At 38.2% G+C, this 20,391-nt stretch overlaps 1 protein-coding gene across 1 annotated transcript; it reads left to right on the forward strand.

Moving 5' to 3' along the window:
* Positions 1-11,944: 11,944 nt before the first annotated feature.
* Positions 11,945-12,886, forward strand: LOC118915936 (olfactory receptor 4C46-like). The gene has a single exon (XM_036892346.2). It carries the CDS (start codon positions 11,948-11,950, stop codon positions 12,884-12,886), a length of 939 nt encoding a protein of 312 aa, XP_036748241.2. The 5' UTR covers positions 11,945-11,947.
* The last annotated feature ends 7,505 nt before the right edge of the window (positions 12,887-20,391 follow it).

Raw genomic sequence — 20,391 nt, forward strand, 5'->3', positions numbered from 1 at the left:
AGCAGAAATAAATAAAACATAGAATAAGAAAGCAATAGAAAAAAATTAATGAAATGAGGACCTAATTCATCAAGGAAATGAACAAAATAAACAAACCCTAGCCAGACTTACCAAGAAAAAAAGAAAGGACAGGAATAAACAAAATCAGACCTGAAAAGGGGTAAGTTTCAACTGACACCACAGAAATTCAGAGAATTATAAGAGAATTCTATGAAATATTATATGACAATAAATTGGACAGCCATGAGGAAATGGACACATTCTTAGAAATGTACCTCTTCCAATTTTGACCCAGGAAGAAACAGAAAATCTGAACAGACCAATCACCAGCAATTAGATTGAAGTGATAATCAAAAACCTCCCAAAAAACTAGACCTGAACCAGATGGCTCCAGGAAGGAATTCTACCAAACATTTAAAGAAGAGCTAATATCCATCCTTCTGACAGTATCCCAAAATAAAAGAGAAGGGGATACTTCCATACACATTTTATGAGGCCAGTATCACTCTAACACCAAAACCAGACAAAGGCACTACAAGAAAAGAAAATTATAGACTGATATTCCTGATGAACATAGATGCAAAAATCTTCAACGAAGTCTTAGCAAACTGAATTAAAAAATAAATCAAAAGGATCATCCACCATGACCAAGTGAGATTTCTTCCAGGGATGCAAGGATGGTACAATATTTGTAAGTAAATCAATGTGATGCATATTAACAAAAGGAAGGGTAAAAACCAGATGATTTGCTCAATAGATGCTGAAAATTCATTTGACACAATTCAACATCCATTCATTGATTAAAAACTCACAACAAAATGAGTATAGAAGGTACATACCTCAGTATAATAAAGGCCATGTATGACAAACCCACAGGCAACATCATACTTAGTGAAAACCTGACAACTTTTCCTCTAAGATCAGGAACAGGGTAAGACTGTCCCCTCTCACCACTTTTTTTGTTTAAGTATCATTGATATAAAATATTATGAAGTTTTCACATGAGTCCATAGAATAGTATTCCCAAAAATTTTTGGAAAGGAAAACAGTTGTTGTTTAAGAAAATGGATACCAGCATTTTCATTAGTAAATTGGATTTAGGTGTGGATTTTATGTTCTGTCACAAGGGAGTGGGTTGAGTAACTCACATTAGACTACATAAGAAAAAATCATGAGTGTTGGTATAAATTTGTACCAGGATCAAAGTAGAGCTTTATAAATAACATCCTACGTAGAAATTGACATATCCAAACTAGGTCTTTCTTTTTGTTGAAGAATCTCATCATATCAAGGATATAGAGTCTAATGATAACTTTTCACTAAAACTGTATCACAAAGATAGAAAAACTAGAGTATCAAACTGTAGGAAGTGCAATTCTTGATTCAGAATGTTTCATGCACATCAGTAGGATCCTCAGCACCTCTTAACGTTTGGACCAGTACTGCTCTGTTTACAATGACTGAACTTCAGTTGGAAAAGGAACTTCCATATGGAAAAACAGCCTTCAAAGAAAGCAGTACCCATGGACTCCTCTGAAAAACGACTTCATGCAGAAATATCCCCTGGATCCTCCCTCAAATCATTTTTCTCCTTGTCTTTGTATCACCCATAAAAACTTCCGATCCTTTTTACACACAAACTCATGCTTTTGTCATTTTGCTTAACTGTCTTCTCACGGATACAAATAAAGACTTAAGACCCCCTAATTATTGTTCAGTTGTTCTTTAATACTGTCTCTTGGGAATAACCACAAGGAAAATTATTCTGAAGGATTGTTTAAAATTTAAATTTACTAAGATCCAATCTGTATACAAAATAAAGTGCTATTGAAAATCCTAACTATGTTCTCCCATTTCTTTGGAATGTCAAGGTGATCCTTCAGACTAGTTCCTTTTATTTTCTGTACTTGTGCAAAGAAACACTGCATGGCTGTGGAACGCTTCTGACTCTCCCATGAATCTTCCATCCAAAAGAACCCTTTAGAAAAGCATTCCAGGGAATATCTTGAATTAAAATGTCACAAGGACCAGTGGAAAAAACGCCCACAGGCATTTTACAGCAGCCGATATGTGTGAAGTTATAATTTAAGAAATAAAATCAATACTATTATAGCAGGTTTAGAGATGAGATTGCAGCTTACCACTTTTATTTCCCTCTTGAGACTTAGAACATGAATAAGTCAAAACTTCTGTAATGTTAGCACTGATGTAATGTTAAGGATATTTGTTTTTATCTCTCTCCTCTTCTAGAATAATTTCCTCAGGTTAACGTCTCTGTTGTTTATCACGGTAGATGATACATATGTAATAAATATTGATGTCTTTATTATCCAATCATAAACCATTTTGTGTCACTAGATATCATCTAGTATTACCATAACAGTTAGAGTTGGAAAAATGCCACAATGGACAATTGGTTTTTTGTTATTTTAGTTTGTATTTACTTTGATTTATCATTTTTTACACTTTAGGTGACAGAGGTCTAGATCATCACTAGAACCTGAAAGGAACAGGTGGAGTAAACCATAGTCCTTAGTTGACATCAGACAACCCTCATGGGACCTTCCAAGGTCACTCCAAAGTTTAATTCTATTCTATAATATAGTTTTCCTTGTTGCTCTGTTCAGTTCCCTTTCTCCTCATGCCATCTGGACACCTACTCTTCTCTAACATACTCAGTTCTGACTGTCACCAGGGTACTGCACACTCCTTGTGGTTTTCTTATAGCTGTCCACATCTTGACAATAATCTCTTGCACTACTGTCCTTAAATTATGGCATTTGACTCTGTCATCTCCTTGCTGCATGACTCTGAACTCATATCTGCACTGAATACTATTGCCACAAAATGCATGAAACAAAGTTAGATAAAGGCACACGAAGCAAAGCATCAATCCACCTTCACAGTGGAAGATTTCAATGCTCCTTTTCCAATTATTGATGAGGAAAGCAGACAATAAATCAGGAGAATATAAAAAATCTAAGCAACATGATTTAAATGTATACACAGGCATACATGAAATTATACAAGAAACAAAAATATTCTTTGTATATAGGGTTGGACTATTTAAAAAAGTTAACATATCACTTTAAAAAGCCTCAATATATATTAAAGAAGTGATATTATACAATAGTCTGAACAAAACAAAAAGTGGATAAAGATCTGTATTTTTTCACAAGTTATTTATATCTCTGTCAAGTAAGTAGTGAACCTAAGTAGTGAAAACTAATAGAAGAGACTAATAACTGCTCATGACAAATAATAGAGTCTTTAGAAAAATGAATGAGAAAAACCACTAAAGAAGCAATTATGCTCCACAAAATCTTCCCATAAGAGTGAGAACAATTTCAAGAATGTCCACCCTCACTATGAATATTCAACATTGTTAGGTTAGAGAAATAAATAATAGGCAACCATTTGGGAAGGAAGAAGTACAACTCCATCATGAAATGACATGTTCTCATTTATAGAAGACAGCTTTTACAGTGTGTCAATAAGAGGTAGTGAGCAAGTCTAGGACATCAGCAAGACAGAAGGCCAGAGGCTCAGTGTTCATCTCCCCACTGCAGTGAAGATGAAAACACACCAAAGCAGATACAACAAATCACACACCAAAGAAACGAGCTCAGGACTACAAAGCAGCCCAAACATCAACATTGGTGGCAAGTAAACTGCAGAAAGCGGTTCACTTGGGTCCCCCATCCAGGAGGGACAACAGCAGGCTGCCCCTCAGAGAAGCTTCACCCTATGAGGAAGTGGAGCACCAGGCCCCAGGGAGGCCTCCCTCTGGGGACCCTTGCTACAGAGGCCTCCCACAGCCTCAACGATGCGGGTCCTCTCTGGTGGAGCTGCCCTGGGGTCCCTCCCAGCCCCAATCACTGCATTTACTTCTTGAGGCTGGAGCTGTCACCCACAGCGAGACCTGCTCTCAGAGGTGACAGACTATGCAGTGCCCATTTTCTGGGAAGGGTGCACCACAGCACTTCACCCTGTGGTACGGGAGCTGCCCCTGCTCTGCTCCCAAACTCCAGCCCCACCTTGCAGCTTCATCCCACCAGTACCAGTCTGCACTGCTGCTGCACTTGGCCCCTACCCCATTCCCAGGTCTGGGTTCTGAACTGTCACTGCCATTTTTTGAGCCCAGCTCCTTAGGTCCTGACATGTGGCTTTAACTGACCACCACCTGAATGGTGCTGCTACATCCTGTGACAACTTCTTGAGGCCAGAGTTGAGGTGCTGACCCCCCATGACCAGGCTGTGTTACTACTGCTTCCTTCCCTGTGGGCCCAAGTCACTGCTGCCCTTGCCCACCCTGAGCCACTGTCCCTGCTGTGTCCACCGCCCACCCACCGGCCAGTCACTGCAGCGAGACCAAGTTCCTGGTTCCATGGGAGGTCTGCACGTACCTGCACCTTATACGCCAGTGTCACAGCCACGCAGAGCACCTGTACCAATGCACACTCAGTGTTCAAAAGTTAAGAGCCTTTCCTCTAAGATCAGGAGCAGCACAAGAATGCTCACTCTCACCATCTCCATTTAATATCATCCAACAAGTTCAAATTATAGCACTTAGCCAATAAACAAACAAACAAACAAACAAATAAAATATCACTATGGAAAAAAAGAAGTGAAATGATCTCTGCAGATGACAGGACTTAAATAGTGGAAATTCTAGAGACTTCATCAAAAACTGTTAGAACTAAGTGAATTCACTGAAGCAGAAGGATATGAAATCAACAGACATGTCAGCTGCATTTCTATATAACAACAAATTATTTGAAAGAGAAATTAAGAAAGTAATCCTAATGAAAAACTTCAGAATAAATCTAACCAAGGAAATGAAAGATTTGTATACTAAAAACTACAAGATGGCAGGTGGGGAGGGACGGAGATGGGGATTGAGGGGTATTATGTTTAGTACACATGCTGTTGAGGGGTCATGGGGAAAACAGTGTATCACAGAGAAGGCAAATAGTGAATCTGTGGCATCTTACTACACTGATGGACAGTGACTGCAATGGTGTATGGGTGAGGACTTGATAATATGGGTAAATGTAGTAACCACATTGTTTTTTCATGTGAAAACTTCATAAGAGTGTATATCAATAATACCTTAATACAAAATAAAAAAACTACAAGACATAGTTGAAAGGGACTGCAGAAGACACAAATAAACAGAAAGGCATTCATGTCCATGGACTAGAAGAATTAATATTATGAAAATGCACGTACATCCCAAAGCTATCTACACATTTAAGAAATCCCTATCATAATTCCACATTTTTCACAGACATAGAAAACCTATAATACAATTTGTTTTGAACCACAAAAATACCCCAAATAGCCAAAGCAATCTTAAGAAAGAACAGCAAAGCTGGAGGCCTCACACTACCTGGTTTCAAGCTATACAACCAAGCTTTATCATCAAAGCAGTATGGTGTTGGCATGAAAGCAGACACTGGAAGAGAACAGAGAGCCCAGACATAAACTTACACATATACCATCAACCGACTGCTGACAAAGGCACCAAGAACACACGATGAGCAAAGAATAGTCCCTCCAATTAGCAGTTTTGGGAAAACTGGATATTCACATGAAAAACAATGAAATGGAAGCTCTACTTTAACTTTAAATGAATCAAAGACTTAAATATGGTAGGTAATCCCATAAAACTCCCAGAAGAAAACATAAGGAAAAAGATATTTGACTCTATTCTTGGATGTGATTTCCTGGGTTAGACACCAAAAGTGCAGGTAACAAAATCTAAAATGAACCTGTGGGACTACATTAAACTGAACAGCAAAGGGAGAAATTGCATAATTGAAAGGCAGCCTATAGAATGGGAAAATATTTGTAATTCATGTATCTGATTAAGAGTAAACTTTCAAAATATTTAAAGAACTCATAAAACCTAAATGAAAAAACTCAAATAATCCAATTAAAATTGGGCAAAATACCACAATAACTTTAGGACAGATCAATATTTATTATACTCATATAAGCATGTACCTTAAAAAAAAAGTAAAAAATTTTATCAGTATTTTAAGTCTGCTGATCAGAAATCATTATTTTAAAAAGAAAAGGCAATCCAAAGCCTAGATGAAAACTCTCTATATAAACCACAATTTTATTTTAATGAAATTTAGAATTATCATTATTGCTATTGTTTAAATTTAAATTAAAAAATTAATTTCAGTATAATTTTTTTCAACTGAGCATGCTTCCTTTAGATCCAGCTTTATTTATAGAATTCACAATATTCTATGTACCTAATTCAAGTTTTGACTAACATATACAGTTGTGTAACTAACACCATGATCAAAACATAGAAAATTTCCATCACTCCTAAAATGTCTGTTTGCATAATTCCTTTATGTCTCTTTAAAGTCAATCTCTCCAAATCCCTAGTATCTGGCAACTACTAATTTGCTTTTTGATTCCTGGAGTTTGCCTTTTCTTGAATTTTATGTAAGTGGAATAATATAGTATTTGGGTATTTATTTCTGGATTCTTTCACTTAGCATAATGCTTTTGAGATTCTTCAATGTTATTGTAACAGTATTTTATTTTTCTCTCCATTGTATGGATATACCACAGTTTGTCCATTCCCAAACAACTGTATTTGGAGACAATTTACAGTTTGTGGCTATTTTCAAATTAAGATGTTAACATTCAAGAACAAGTCTTTCTGAACATGTTTTTCATTTCTCTTGGGTAAATTCCCCGGAGTAGAATTGCTGGAACACGTTGTAAATGTATGTTTAACTTTATAAGAAACAACCAATCTGTGTACCAAACTATACCAAAACTATACCAAAACTGTGTACCAAAATATAAAAGGGATGTACCCTTTTATATTCCCACCAGCAGTATATGAGAATTCCAGTTGCTCACCATCTTCACTAGAATTTAGTATTGTCAGTCTTTATATGAAATGTGTGCTATCTCATTGTGGTTTGAATGTACATTACTAGTGAATACGTGCATCTTTTCCATGTGATGATTTGCTACTCATATATCTTCCTGGGTCAACCTTTTTTTAAATTAAGGTATCATTGATATACAATCTTATGAAGGTTTCACATAAACAACATTGTGGTTTCAACATTCACCCATACTACCAAGTTCAAACGCCCACCATTGCTGACACTATCAGTGTAATAAGATGCTGTACAGTCTTTTCTTGTCTTCTCCATGCTGTACTGCCTGCCACTTGACCTACGTATATTGTGTGTGCTAATTATAGTGCCCCTTAATACCCTTATTCCTCCCTCCTCAATCACCTTCCCCAATCCCTCCCCTTTAGTAACTTTTAGTCCCTTCTTGGAGTCTGTGAGTCTGCTCCTATGTTTTGTTCCTCCAGTTTTGCTTTGTTCTTATACTCCACAGATGAGTGAAATCATTTGGTACTTGTCTTTCTCCACCTGGCTTGTTTCACTGAGCATAATACCCTCTAGCTCCACCCATGTTGTTGCAAATGTTGGATTTCTTTTCTTTTAATGGCTGAGTAATATTCCATTGTGTATATGTATCACATCTTCTTTATCTATTCATCTAATGATGGACACTTAAGTTACTTCCATATCTTGGCTATTGTAAGTAGTGTTGTGATAAACATAGGGGTGCATATTTCTTTTTGAATCAGGTATCTTGCTTTCTTTCAGTAAATTTCTAGGATTGAAATTCCTCCCTCAAATGGTATTTCTATTTTTAATTTTCTAAGGAATCTCCATATTGTGTTCTACAATGGTTGAATTAGTTTACATACCCACCAACAGTGTAGAAGGGTTGCCCTTTCTCTGCATCCTTACCAGTATTTGTTGTTCCTTGGTTTAATTTTCTCTGGTGACAGCTGTTTAGCCTTGAAATCATTATCAAGAAAATTGGTGATTTCCATTTTACAAAGCCCTCTTCCTAGAGTTTTTTGTTGAATTTTTGTTTGGACAAAATTCCCCTGTCTCTTAATTTTATTTTACTTTTTATCATTTCTTTTATGATAATAGATTTGTGTAGGAGGTGCTCTCTAGTGCCCAGAAGCTCTATTTTCTGGAACTGCTAGGCATCTGTAGAAGCATCAGGGGTCTCAGGTGAGTAGGACAGCTGCCTGCCAGGAGGAAAGAGCTCTTGCCTTGCCAGTTGTAGTGCCTGACTCCGCTGCCAGGTCCAGTGGGCCAAGCACTTGGGGAGGTGACTCTGTGTTATCCCCTATAGCTTCTGAAGGCTTGGCCACTATTCAGCTGCCTGGCATGATGGTAGGTGCAGCAGGTGGGTGGGACTGGTGCCTGTCAGGAGGAAGGAGTGGCAGGCTGCTTACCGCAGTGTGGGACCTGGGGTCTGCATTGCCAGACATGGGGATGGAATGTCTGAAGCTCCTGAGAGTTCCCAACCTGCTGAGCTGAGGGTGCCAGGACAATTTTGTCCACCTGCCGCTGCTCCTGAGCAGCAATCTCTGGGAAATCTTGGCCCCTTATGCACCCCTCTCACTGCTGGGAAGTCTTTCAAGTGCCCACCTTTCTTTTGCCCAAGCAAGGCTGGTTGTGCATACCTGTTCTCCACAAACAGCTGGAATCTCAGTCTCTCCCAGTATTCCACCAGTCTTTGTTTCCCAACTCCTCTGATCTCCAGAGCACTATGCAATGTGCACTCATGCTCCTGGAGCAGATCTCCAGGGCTGGGTGTTCAGCAGTCCTGGGTTTCTACTCTTTCCCTGCTCTGTTTCTCTTCCTACCACTTGTAGGCTGGGGTGCGGGGTGAGGGCTTAGATCCTGCCAGATCATGGCTCTGCTACCTTACCCTTGTCTGGGAGGTCTTCTCTTTTCCCCAGGTGTAGACAATCTGTTCTGCAGTCCTCTGGTCGCTCTTTCAGGATTAGTGAATTTTCCATCTTTTCATGTACCATGTAGTTTTTGGAGGAGGTTTCTGCCTCACTTCTTACACCGCTGTCTTTTTCTTATGTCCCTCAATACAAATTTATACTTAAAAAGTTTTGTATATAATTTATGCTTTCAAATTATATGTAAATATATATAATGTCTATGTAATTATATAGATAAGACATTTATGTGATGGAAGACATGTATCTAGAGTATTTAATGAATGCTTACAACTTAGTAAAAGGAAACCCAGAACTGCTATTTTTAAATTGTGGACAAAGGACATTAAGAGAAACTTCTGAAAACTTATTTTTAAAAAGATTCACAACTGGGCAGGAATAACATGAAAAGTTGCTCAACATCAGTAGTCACAAGGAAAAGCAAACTAAAACTGCAGTAATTTCTGACAAATACCTAGTAGAAATACTAAAAGGGAAATAACTAACAGTACCAAGGAACAAGAATGTAGAATAATTCTTATGTTTGAAATTAGAATCTTGGGTTGGACATCTTTCCCCATTTTTAACATTGTCTGTTTTTCCATACTGACCATACCATGGGTCCAAAAGATAACGTAGTTTCTGTTTACTTGCATAACCCTCTGATGGATGTGAAAAACAGCTTTTGGCATCAAGATCTTCAAAATTTCAGCTGCCCCCATCACGGGACCCCTCACTAGAGGTGTGCCACCTGCTATTCACATGACTTTCAGCTTTCTTAGAAACTCAGGTTTAGACAGAGAAAGGGGACTTACAGAAGTTTAGGTTCCAAGTGCAGGGAACACAATTCCCCATTCAAATTAAAAAATGGGAGTTTATCAAACATGTGTCTCCAGAATACCCGTTTCTAAGACAAAGTCTTTCCGTCAGAGGAGATAGTTAATTCCTGGGAGGGAAAGTAGCAGCTACTAGACAAGGTCCTTATTAATGAAAACCTCCTTAAATACCGATTAAGCGCAAGGTGAAATGATTTTTGTTGACCACATCTGCAGAGCAAGATTCATCATGGGTGAAATGACCCGTCTGAATGTGTCTTCTCCGCACTTTCTTCCTCTTGCCTATGGGAACAGAGCCATCCATAGAAGATCGTTTATCTATAGTGTTTCAAATACATTCATTCTAAATTCAATGCCAGGTTTTCCATGAAAATATTCTGAGACTATAGGCTAGATGGGACATATGCCTAACAACTGTTGATATTGAATAATTTGAGCAGTTTATTTCTGAGTATGTCATATCTTTCATATTGAAAGTGACTTATTTTAAGAAGAGGTTAGTCTGAAGATGTTTGTGAACAACCCTGAACGTCTTTAAGTTCATCTTAGTCTATAAGGTAAGTTTTTTAATGGGGCAGATGAATCTCAAAGATTTTTACTTTATATATATAATATTATGTTTTAACACTTTTAAAATATGGTGATAGCACATTTCATGCTCACCTTAATTCTTCAAGAGAGAGTTTGGAAATATGATTAACCTAATTTGAGAGATAAAGAATTTGAGACATAGAGATTAAGTAATTTGGAGGACTTGGTGATACTAGACACCATTCTTTTGCTCAAATGAGGCATCCGCTTTAATACATTCAAGACTAAGACTGAGAACAAAATAGAAATACATTTCACACACAGAAAAGACATATATGTGAATACCAAATGACACAAATAATCAATTGTTTAGTCTGAGCATGAACATAGAGCACCCTTTCTAGGATCAAGTGCTTTGCAAAGTATGCGTCTCTGTAGCTCCTTTAAAAGTAAAATTGGAGATGAATCTTCCTGAACTTATGACATGGTTAAATGTATCTCTGTATCATCGCTCAAAATATCAGTTCTTCCTTTCTGCTAGGTGCACACACAATAATAATAATAGATGAAAGTCTTTAGTGTCCACAGCAGTGTGGAGAATATGTTCATATATATATGTTTCCTTTATTAATTCTTATACAACCTGTCAGGTAGATATTTTATTTTCATTTTATAGGTAAGGAAAGAAGTTTTAAGAGTGTCATGAAATGCACCCCCGGAAAGAGAAGTTACAAGTGGAAAAGGCAGTTTCCAGTAAACCAATACACAACCACTATGGTTGTCATTTTCAACATCTTGCAGAGGAGTCCAGGCCATGGAGGACAACTGGGGAAGGTGGAAATGGGGCTGAGGGAGAGGCCAAGATAAAAGTGACCTTCAATGAAAGCAGGACCACATGTTTATTAATGTTTGGGGATTCTAATGTGTGTGTGTGTGTGTGTGTGTGTGAGCGCATCTTGTAGAAATTGCTTCATGTACACTTGTGTCTGAAATGGCAGTAAGGCAATAATAATTATTATGGTCATATCAAAAGGAGATTACTAGTTGAACATTGTTGATTATAACATAACAGTGAAGGGCATAGATTAAGAATTTGGATATAACAAGTATAATCTGATCTAATCTTGACTCTGCCTTTTATTACCTGCTTGATTTTGAGAAAGACACTTGCCTTTGAGAAGTTCTATGCCTTTATTTCCCACTCTTTAAAATAAGAATAAAAATGATAGCAGTAATCATTTCTCAGGTTTGTAGTGAGAATTCAATTACCAAATGTCTGCAAAACTAATTAAAGCTCAGTAAGTTTTCAGTGCGATTTGGTTAATGTTTTCATTATTATTATTATTATTAACATAGTCTCTGAGATTATTATTATTATTAACATAGTCTCTGAGATTGTTTTCACATTTGCCAAATGGATGAAATTATACCAATTTACATGGCTACCATGCCATGCACATCACCATCTATTAATTACAGTATATTTATTAGAATTTTAAATCAGATTTAGACTGCATGCATTATAAATTCTTCACAGTAGCTCGTGTATCTTTCCATTTAATCCTTATTACCAATACATTGTTAGACTTCATGTGGATTATACTCTGACACTAGGTTTTCTGTACCTGATTTCCATCCTTTTATTGAACTCAGCCCAGTTCATCCAAGACACACAAAGATCTTTAGGAGAGTTATAACCAAGATTCCCCCTTCCTCAGGTTGTGTTAATAAGCAGTGATTTTTTTTTCAGGTAACGTAATTAACAAATATGAAATACATGGAGAATAAGAACAATGTGACAGAGTTTGTTCTACTGGGGCTCACAGAGAATCCAAAGATGCAGAGAATCATATTTGTTGTGTTTTTTTTCATCTACATCATTTCTATGGTAGGAAATGTGCTCATCTTGGTCACCATCACCTCCAGCCCATTATTGGAAACCCCCATGTACTTCTTCCTGGCCTATCTCTCCTTTATTGATGCCTGCTATTCCTGTGTAAATACCCCTAAGCTGATTGTAGATTCACTCCATGAAAAGAAGACCATCGTTTTCAATGGGTGCATCACCCAGATCTTTGGGGAACATTTCTTTGGAGGTGCTGATGTCATCCTGCTGACTGTGATGGCCTATGACCGCTATGTGGCCATCTGCAAGCCCTTGCACTATACAACCATCATGAATCGGCGGGTGTGTGGCCTGCTAGTGGGAGTGGTGTGGGTGGGGGGCTTTCTTCATGCAACCATACAGATCCTCTTCATTTTCCAATTACCCTTCTGTGGCCCTAACGTCATAGATCACTTCATGTGTGACCTGATTCCTTTGCTCAATCTTGCCTGCACTGATACCCACACTCTAGGGCTCTTTGTTGCTGCCAATAGTGGCTTTCTCTGTCTGTTAAACTTCCTCCTCTTGATGGTCTCTTATGTGGTCATTCTGCGCTCTCTACGGAACCATAGCTTGGAAGCGAGGCAAAAAGCCCTCTCCACTTGTGTCTCCCACATCACAGTTGTGGTCTTATTCTTTGTTCCCTGCATATTTGTGTACCTGAGACCTCCAGCTTCCTTATCAATTGATAAAGCAGTTTCTGTTTTCTACACTATGATAACCCCTATGTTAAACCCATTAATCTATACCTTGAGAAATATGCAGATGAAAGATGCCATTAAAAAACTATGTAGCAGGAAATCTACTTCAGCTGACAAATAAATGTTCCTGAAGCCCCATATTGATTCAATTGAGGCAAAGGACAGAAGAAGATTTTGGACGATCTCAGCAAGAAATACTTATGGGATAAAGAAAATTGAAACTGTTATTAATCAGGGATTTCGTATTGAAAGGAACAGAAATGAATGCAAGCAATGGAATAAAAACCTAACATAAGACAAATCTTTACATATTTGGAACATTCTACCAAATTAGTTTGATGACTTCATCCATGTGTATGGATTTGTAAGCTTTTATTCTAATACAAAAAGATGAAATAAATAAAATGTATTGATATTGGGGAGTAATATTTATAATAAAAACACAGTGATAAGCACTTCTATTATCACCATTTGCTGAGGAAAGTATCCAAATATAATATATATATATGTTATTTGTATATTAGTTCATTACCTATAACTAAATTCTAATTTTTCATTAATAACTCTGCTCATTCTTATATAGAACTATGGGTGATGATAACATGTTGGTTATAATCTGTAATACTGTGATATGTAACAATTTTAGGAATACAAAAGCAATGAATCATTTGACATCTAAGGGGTAAGTTATGAATATTACACCATGTTTTCAAATTTCCTTGTAGGCTTCAGAAGCACATTGTTTTGCTAATATCATCTTATGCTAATGACTCTTTACATACTGTGATTAATTGGATTTTATAATTTAAATTAAAATAATATTTTAATGTCAAAAGGAATTTCTATTTATTAAATATACATTCATACTCTATGAAAGAACTTGCCTTGTACCTAATGATTGTGTTTGCAAGTACAACAATGTCTGGTGCATGATAAATAGTAGGTGAATAAATGTAAGGATAGAGGAAGATGAGTAAGTTCAATAAATATAACACAAAAAGTGATACTGGAGTATAGGGATTTTTTTCCTACTTTGATGTAGACTCTAAGGAGGATTCTAACTAGCCTTCTTATGGGAACCAAATTTTTTCAACTTTAGAAAAAGTGAGAAAGGTATTGAAACTGAGCTTCTCAGTAAATGAGCAAATAGTATGTCTAGATATTCTCCCTGCTCTCAGCTTTTTTTTTGTTGTCTCTTGAATGTAGGCTGTTTGTTATTTTTCTCTTCTACTTCAGTTTTCTTTGGGGGAACATTTCATTATGAAAAGCTGCTTTTAAAAATATGTAGCTTGATCTATAAACAGAGCAATTCCAGGTGAAATATGTCCCATACATTCTTTCCATCCTTTACTTATTAACCAACAAATATACCTGAGATTAAGAAAGTATCAGGCACCTTAATAGTTCCTGATGCTTCAGTGGTAAAGGAATAAAAATGCAGGTGTCACCATCACACAGCTTACAATTCACTGAGACGCATCCCAAAGGGAACTTGAAGTTCCAATATTATGTTATGAATGGTAAGACAGTGGAAGCCCAGGTAGTATGAAGGCATGATTGAGGGACACACAACAAAGACATAGGGGACCAGGAGGGGTTCCAGGCTAAAAGGACATAATAATAGGATCCAAACCATGAAAAAGAGTCAGCAGAACAGTAGGCATCAGTTGGAGTGAGAACATTCCCAGGAGAGAGAACGCATAACAAAGTTCAGAAGAAGAAAGTAGCTATGCAAGAAACCATATTAATTCAACATAACTGTGGTTGCTATTCATCTATTCATTCAACAATTATTGGTTGAACACTTACTGTGTGCTGGGCACCATTCTGCAACTAAGCTTATAAAGGGCAAATATCAAGACATGAAGCTGGAGATATAGGGACAGGAATATCAAGAAAGGTCTCATAGTTGTGTTAAAGCCAATGCTAAGTACTGTGGGGAAAACATTGCAAAGTCTCAAGCAAGTAAGTAGTGCAGGTGGTTTGAGTTTAAAACAATAATTTATGGGTTATCAGAGTGGAAAATGGGCTGAAGGGGCCAAGACGGGGAGATGGAGAGCAGTTAGGAGGTTACTACCATGCTGTGGGTGTGAAAGGAGGGAGGCCTGGACCCTGGTGGTACCCGTGAGGAGGCAGTGTTCAGTAGGCCCTGCTGCTCCCAGCCCCGGGCCCCGTCACAGGCCAGCGCACCTGCGCTCCAGCCACTGTGCTGGGCTGCTGAGAGCCGGAGCCCCATCCTTCCCTGTCCACCTGCACCAGAGAAAGTTGGAGCTGCCTCACCTGGGGGCTTATGACCATTACCACAGAACCCACCGCTGACCAATGAATGACTAGAATGGGGGTTAAAGCGGGCTGGTCCCTTTGCCTCAAGGTGGAACCAGGTCTAGTACCATGATAGCCCAGAGATTCCGTAGCTCCGGCTGAAGCCAGACTCCAGGCTCCAGTCAGGACTGTATCCTTTCTTCTACCATCCCCTGACCAACATATACTATGACTGAGAATTTTTGTGCCCCTTTATCCCCATCACAGTCCCTCCCCCAGCCTACTCTAAACTGTCCCCCTTGGTAACCAGTAATCTTCTCAGTGTCTCTGAGTCTACAGCTGTTTTGTTCATTCTGTTTTGCTTTGTTTTTATATTCCACAAAAAAGTAAAGTCATATGGTATTTGTCTTTATTTAATTATGCAGCTGGGAAGTACAGAAAGGTCTAAAAGCTTGTCTGGTTGGTGGCTAAAACATGAACCAAAAGGTGGCCAACAGTGAGCAAATTGGAAATGCCAGACCTTCCTTGGTATAATGTAGAGGAAGGGGTTCAAAGGCCTAGGGAGAGTGGAAAGTTAGAACGGATTTTCCATTTAAGATCTTCTTAACCACACAGGGAGGTCCAGAAGGCATCCCTTTCATCATTAATACAAGAAATGAATTTGTAGGCCAAGCATACTTGAAAAGTTCTATGATCAATGTTTTCTGTAGGCCGATCTCTGGTGGGATCTATGGTCACTGGACTGGGAAATCTAAATGCACTGAGAGTCATTTGATCCCCAGTAGCAGCAGCCAAGTGGTGCCACTCAACCCTCAAAGGCAAGGTGGGGCATGGTTACCATAAGGGGCAGCAGAGTGAAAGCAGCCGTCAGAATAATCAACAGCAGTGGACTAACAGTGTTGCTAGTTTATCATGGTGCTCCTAGAAGAGAAATAGACAGGAAACCTATTCAAGTCTTACCAGTGATTAAGGTCAGTGGAAAACCACAACAACCCAATCCAGGCAGAGCTACTAATGGCCCAGACCCTTCAGCAGTGAAGGTCTGTGCCACCTCACCAGGTGAAGAACCACGACCTGCTTTGGAGCTTGATGAGGCCACACTGAACATCAACGAGTGACAGAAAAAACATCTATGACCGTGTGACTACTTACCAAACAAAGATGATAATTGTTGTTTGTCCTCCTATTATATGTGTGTATAAGTGAATACATACATAAAGCCAATATCTTTATTTTCTTTCCTCTCATATTACCTTATCATGTAACGTAAGAATGTTGACTTTCCACCACAGTATTTTGGTATTTTCAATTTACTATCACAGTATTTAAGTTACAGGATATTAAGTAGAAGAAGAAATAACCCAAAGACTACACCTTCCCTTCTGGGTAGGGTTCATGCACTTTCAGTTGTACACAGGACGGTTGTATGATGTTAGCTGAAGTTATGACCTCAGTAATGACTTTATTTGGAGATTAAGTACACTTTAAGGAGATGTATCTAGATGCTAAGTTGAAGCCATGGATTTATGATAGCTAATTTTATGTGTTCATTTCACTGGGCCACAGTGTGCACAAATATTTGCTTGCATATGTTTGGGGTTGTGACTGTGAGGTTTGCCTAGATGGTATCAGCATCTAAACTGGTGCACTGAAGGCAGATTGCCCTCATTAATGTAGGTGTCCTCATCCAATCAACTGAAGGCCTGAAAATTACAAAAGGCTGACTCCTCTGAGTAAGAGGGAATTCTCCTGCCTGAGAGCCTGAGGGCTGAAACACCAGCTCTTCCTGCCCCACAGTCTGAACACGGGCACGTGAACTCTTCCGGATTCTCCAGCAGCTTCCTGCCTGTGGACCAGAATCGGGACAGTGGATGCTATGGTTCACAGCAGTTCCTGGTCTTTCAAGTCAAAATGAGACATTGGCTGTACAGATTTTGCACTTGTCCACTGAAATATATGCATGAGCTATTTGATTTTAATAAAGTCTTCATATTATGTATAAATATACACATATAAACATATGTGTGTTTCAATATATCAAATTTTTGTCAATTAGAAGATGTGGCGTTTAGATATCAATAATACCTAAAACAATAGAGATTCAATGCCTAATACAGATTCAATACATTCCTTATCAAAACTCCATGGTGGTTTTTGAAGATTCAGAGTAATATAAAAATTTCACTTGGAATCTCAAGGGACCGTATAGACAAAAAATTCTTGAGAACAGCTAAGTAGGGGAACCCATACTTCCTGATTTCAAAACTTACTGTAAAGCTACAGTTTTCAAAACAGTGTGATCCTGGCATAAAGACAGGTATCTAGGTGACTGGAATAGTTTAGAAAGCCAAGAAATATATCATTATTTTTGGAGAAATGACTTTCTACAGGGGTACCAAGAATATCCAATCAGGAAAGGATAGTTTTTTCAATAAGTGGTTATGGGAAAACTTGATATTCCATGTAAAAGAATGAAGGTTGACCTTAACTTACAGTATATACAAAATAATAACTCAAAATGGTTTAAACACCTTAATACATCATCTAAAATCATAAAATAGGAGAAAATAGAAAACTTCAGGACATCAGATAATTTCTTGTATATGGCATCAAAGACACAGGTGACAGAAGAAAAAAATAGATGAATTGTACTACATTGAAATTAAAATCTTCTATGAACCAAAGACCACAATTAAGAGGGCAAAAATGATTCATGTTGTAGAAGAAACTCTTGTAAATGTTTATCTGATAAAGAGCCATTATCCAGAACATACAAGGAATTCCTACAAGTCAGTGACAACTTGAATAAAAAATAGAGAATATATATAAATGGAAATGAAAATATGAAAAGATGCCAAACATAACTACACACACTTGTGCTCTATTCATGAAAATGTAAAATGGGGCAGCCTGTTTGAAAGGCAGTATGCCATTCCTCAAAAAGTAAAAAATAAAGTGACGATTAGATCCAGCAAGGAGTTCTATATATACCAAAAGAACTGAAAGCAGGGACTAGAAGATACACTTGCCCATTCATGTTAATGCCACATTATTCAGAACTGCCAAAATGCGTAAGCAACCCTAGTGTCCATCAGCACGTAAATGGATAAACAGAATGTGGCCTGCATAGGGAGTATCACTCAGTGTGGAAAAGGAAGGAGTTTCTCACCTGCTACAACACAGATTAAATTTGAGGATGTGTTAAATGAAACATGCTGTTCATTTTTAATAAAGTTTATGGTAGATAACAGGTTTATATTTACAGGAAATTGTAAAACTAATACAGTTCCATAAATTCCACACTCAGTTTCCCTTATTATCATCATATATCAGCACGGTGCATTTGTCAAAACAAATCAGTCAGTGTTAGTAAATTATTTTTTAATAAATTACTTTTAACTAAAATCCATATTTAACCAGATAGCTAACAAGTTACTCTTGACTAATTTTCTTTTATCCTGGTCCAGGTTACCACATTACGTGAAGTTGTCATGTTACGGTAGATAACAGGTGTCCAGTCCCGCTGCCCCGCTGTTCTCCATGGGGGAGAGGGACGGCCCGGTCTCCAGTGCTGCTATTCCTGTATGCACTAGATCGTATTTATGACTCCTGGGAAATATATCTTATTTTAACCTTCAAAAGAAGCGAAAGGGAAAAAAAAGTACTGCACAGTATTTGTAGCATAAAAAAAACTTTTTTTAGGAGGAGGTTTTGACCTGAACCTCCTAGCACTGGGGGCGGGTGAAGGAAGTGTTTTATTTTAATTGAAATTGTGTTTCGTTTTGTTCGTGTAATCTTTTTCAAAGCCCGGTGGCTCTTTGGACTAGGCGGGAGAAGGGCGGGGAGGGCGGTGCGCGGGCCCCTGCAGCCCTCCAGCCACCCACCCCGACCCGGCCTCCCGCGGGCGCCGCGCGCTCCCACGCCTGCTCCCGCTGAGCGCTCTGCGCAGGAGACGCGCCGACTCGGTGAAAGTTTCGTTGCGTTGTTCGGTTTTGTTGTTCTTTTTTTCATTTGCTACGAAAGTGAGGAAACGGTTAAAGAAAAAAAACAGAAGAAAAACACAAAGGCAAAATAAATCCGTTTACATCCAAAAAATGTAGACAGTAATAGTTTCTAACTTTCCTTATTAGTGATGACCTTCCAGTTTTGAGGAAAATTACACATTTTGTACAAAGGCCCTCAGTTGAGTTTGTCTGATATTTTACTCAAGATTACGGGTTGTGGATTATTGGGAGAAAGATTACAGGGGTAAAAGGCTAGTTTCATCACATCATATCGACGGGAATACAATCTCAATGTGACTTATCACTGATGCTGTTAAACTTGCTCACCTGGCTGAAGCAGCATTTGTCACATGTCCCCTTTCTGAAGTCCCGCCCCTCCCCCACCACTACACATGTGCGTTTTGGAAGGAATTCACTGTGTACAACTCACACACTTAACAGAGTTGGAGACTTTGAGGGCAGAATTTCTACATAATCATTTGGAATTATTATGCCTATCCTTCTCCATCTAGTTATTTATTGAAATTTTTATATCATTTTAACTCATAAATACTTATTTTATACTTTGGGTTATGTTTAAATTTTGTGTTATTTATTTTGATGCTCAGTTTTTTTTCCAGCTTTGGGCACTAGGGCCTCTTTTACAGGCTTTTGTGTCCCTTTGACATGTCCTCATCATGGTGTGAGTACGTGTTTGTGTGTGAGCGTGTGCGTGTTATCACTTCCTTACTGTCTAGCATTACAATATGCTCTAGTTCCTCTGGTACATTCCCTGTCCCAAACCTAGAATCAGCCATTTCTTCAAGAAACCCTATTTCATTTTATTGGAGAAAGCATGGGAAACCAAGTCCTGGGCACTAGGTGATCATTAGATTTTTTAAGTCAAAAGATTTCATTTATGGCCTGTATGAACATCTATGTAATTGAAAGAATACGCTATCTTTCTTCCATGATGTCATAAAACATATTGGAGATTAAATTCTTTATCACATCAGGTTCATGTTTCTTAATTAGGAAGGGAAGAGACACTTTAGGGAATGACTTCCCCAGACTCTGATATTTTGCATCATTCATGTTTAAATATTCCTCCAGGGAAAGCAAAAGTGAAGCATTTCCCAGTCAAAATGCTCTTGGAGAGTGGATTTCAGGAAGTCTGAGGTGAATTAGAACAGCTTTGCCTGAAATCTGGCATGTAGGAGAGAACCTGGTCTCTTAGTGAGACCAAAGATATACCCTGGTTCCAGATTATCAGGTGGAATTTTAGAAGCACTTCTTTATGTAATTTGAGCAGAGGGTGTCTACAGTACCATGGGAAGAAATGAGGGCAACTGAACATCCTCATCTCTGCCTAAGCTCTTAC

Source organism: Manis pentadactyla, chromosome 13 (genome assembly GCF_030020395.1).
Source record: "Manis pentadactyla isolate mManPen7 chromosome 13, mManPen7.hap1, whole genome shotgun sequence".
Taxonomy (NCBI): domain Eukaryota; kingdom Metazoa; phylum Chordata; class Mammalia; order Pholidota; family Manidae; genus Manis; species Manis pentadactyla.

Excerpts from the sequence above, each read along its gene's own strand:
- LOC118915936 (XM_036892346.2), top strand. The coding sequence starts at position 11,948 with ATGAAATACATGGAGAATAAGAACAATGTGACAGAGTTTGTTCTACTG.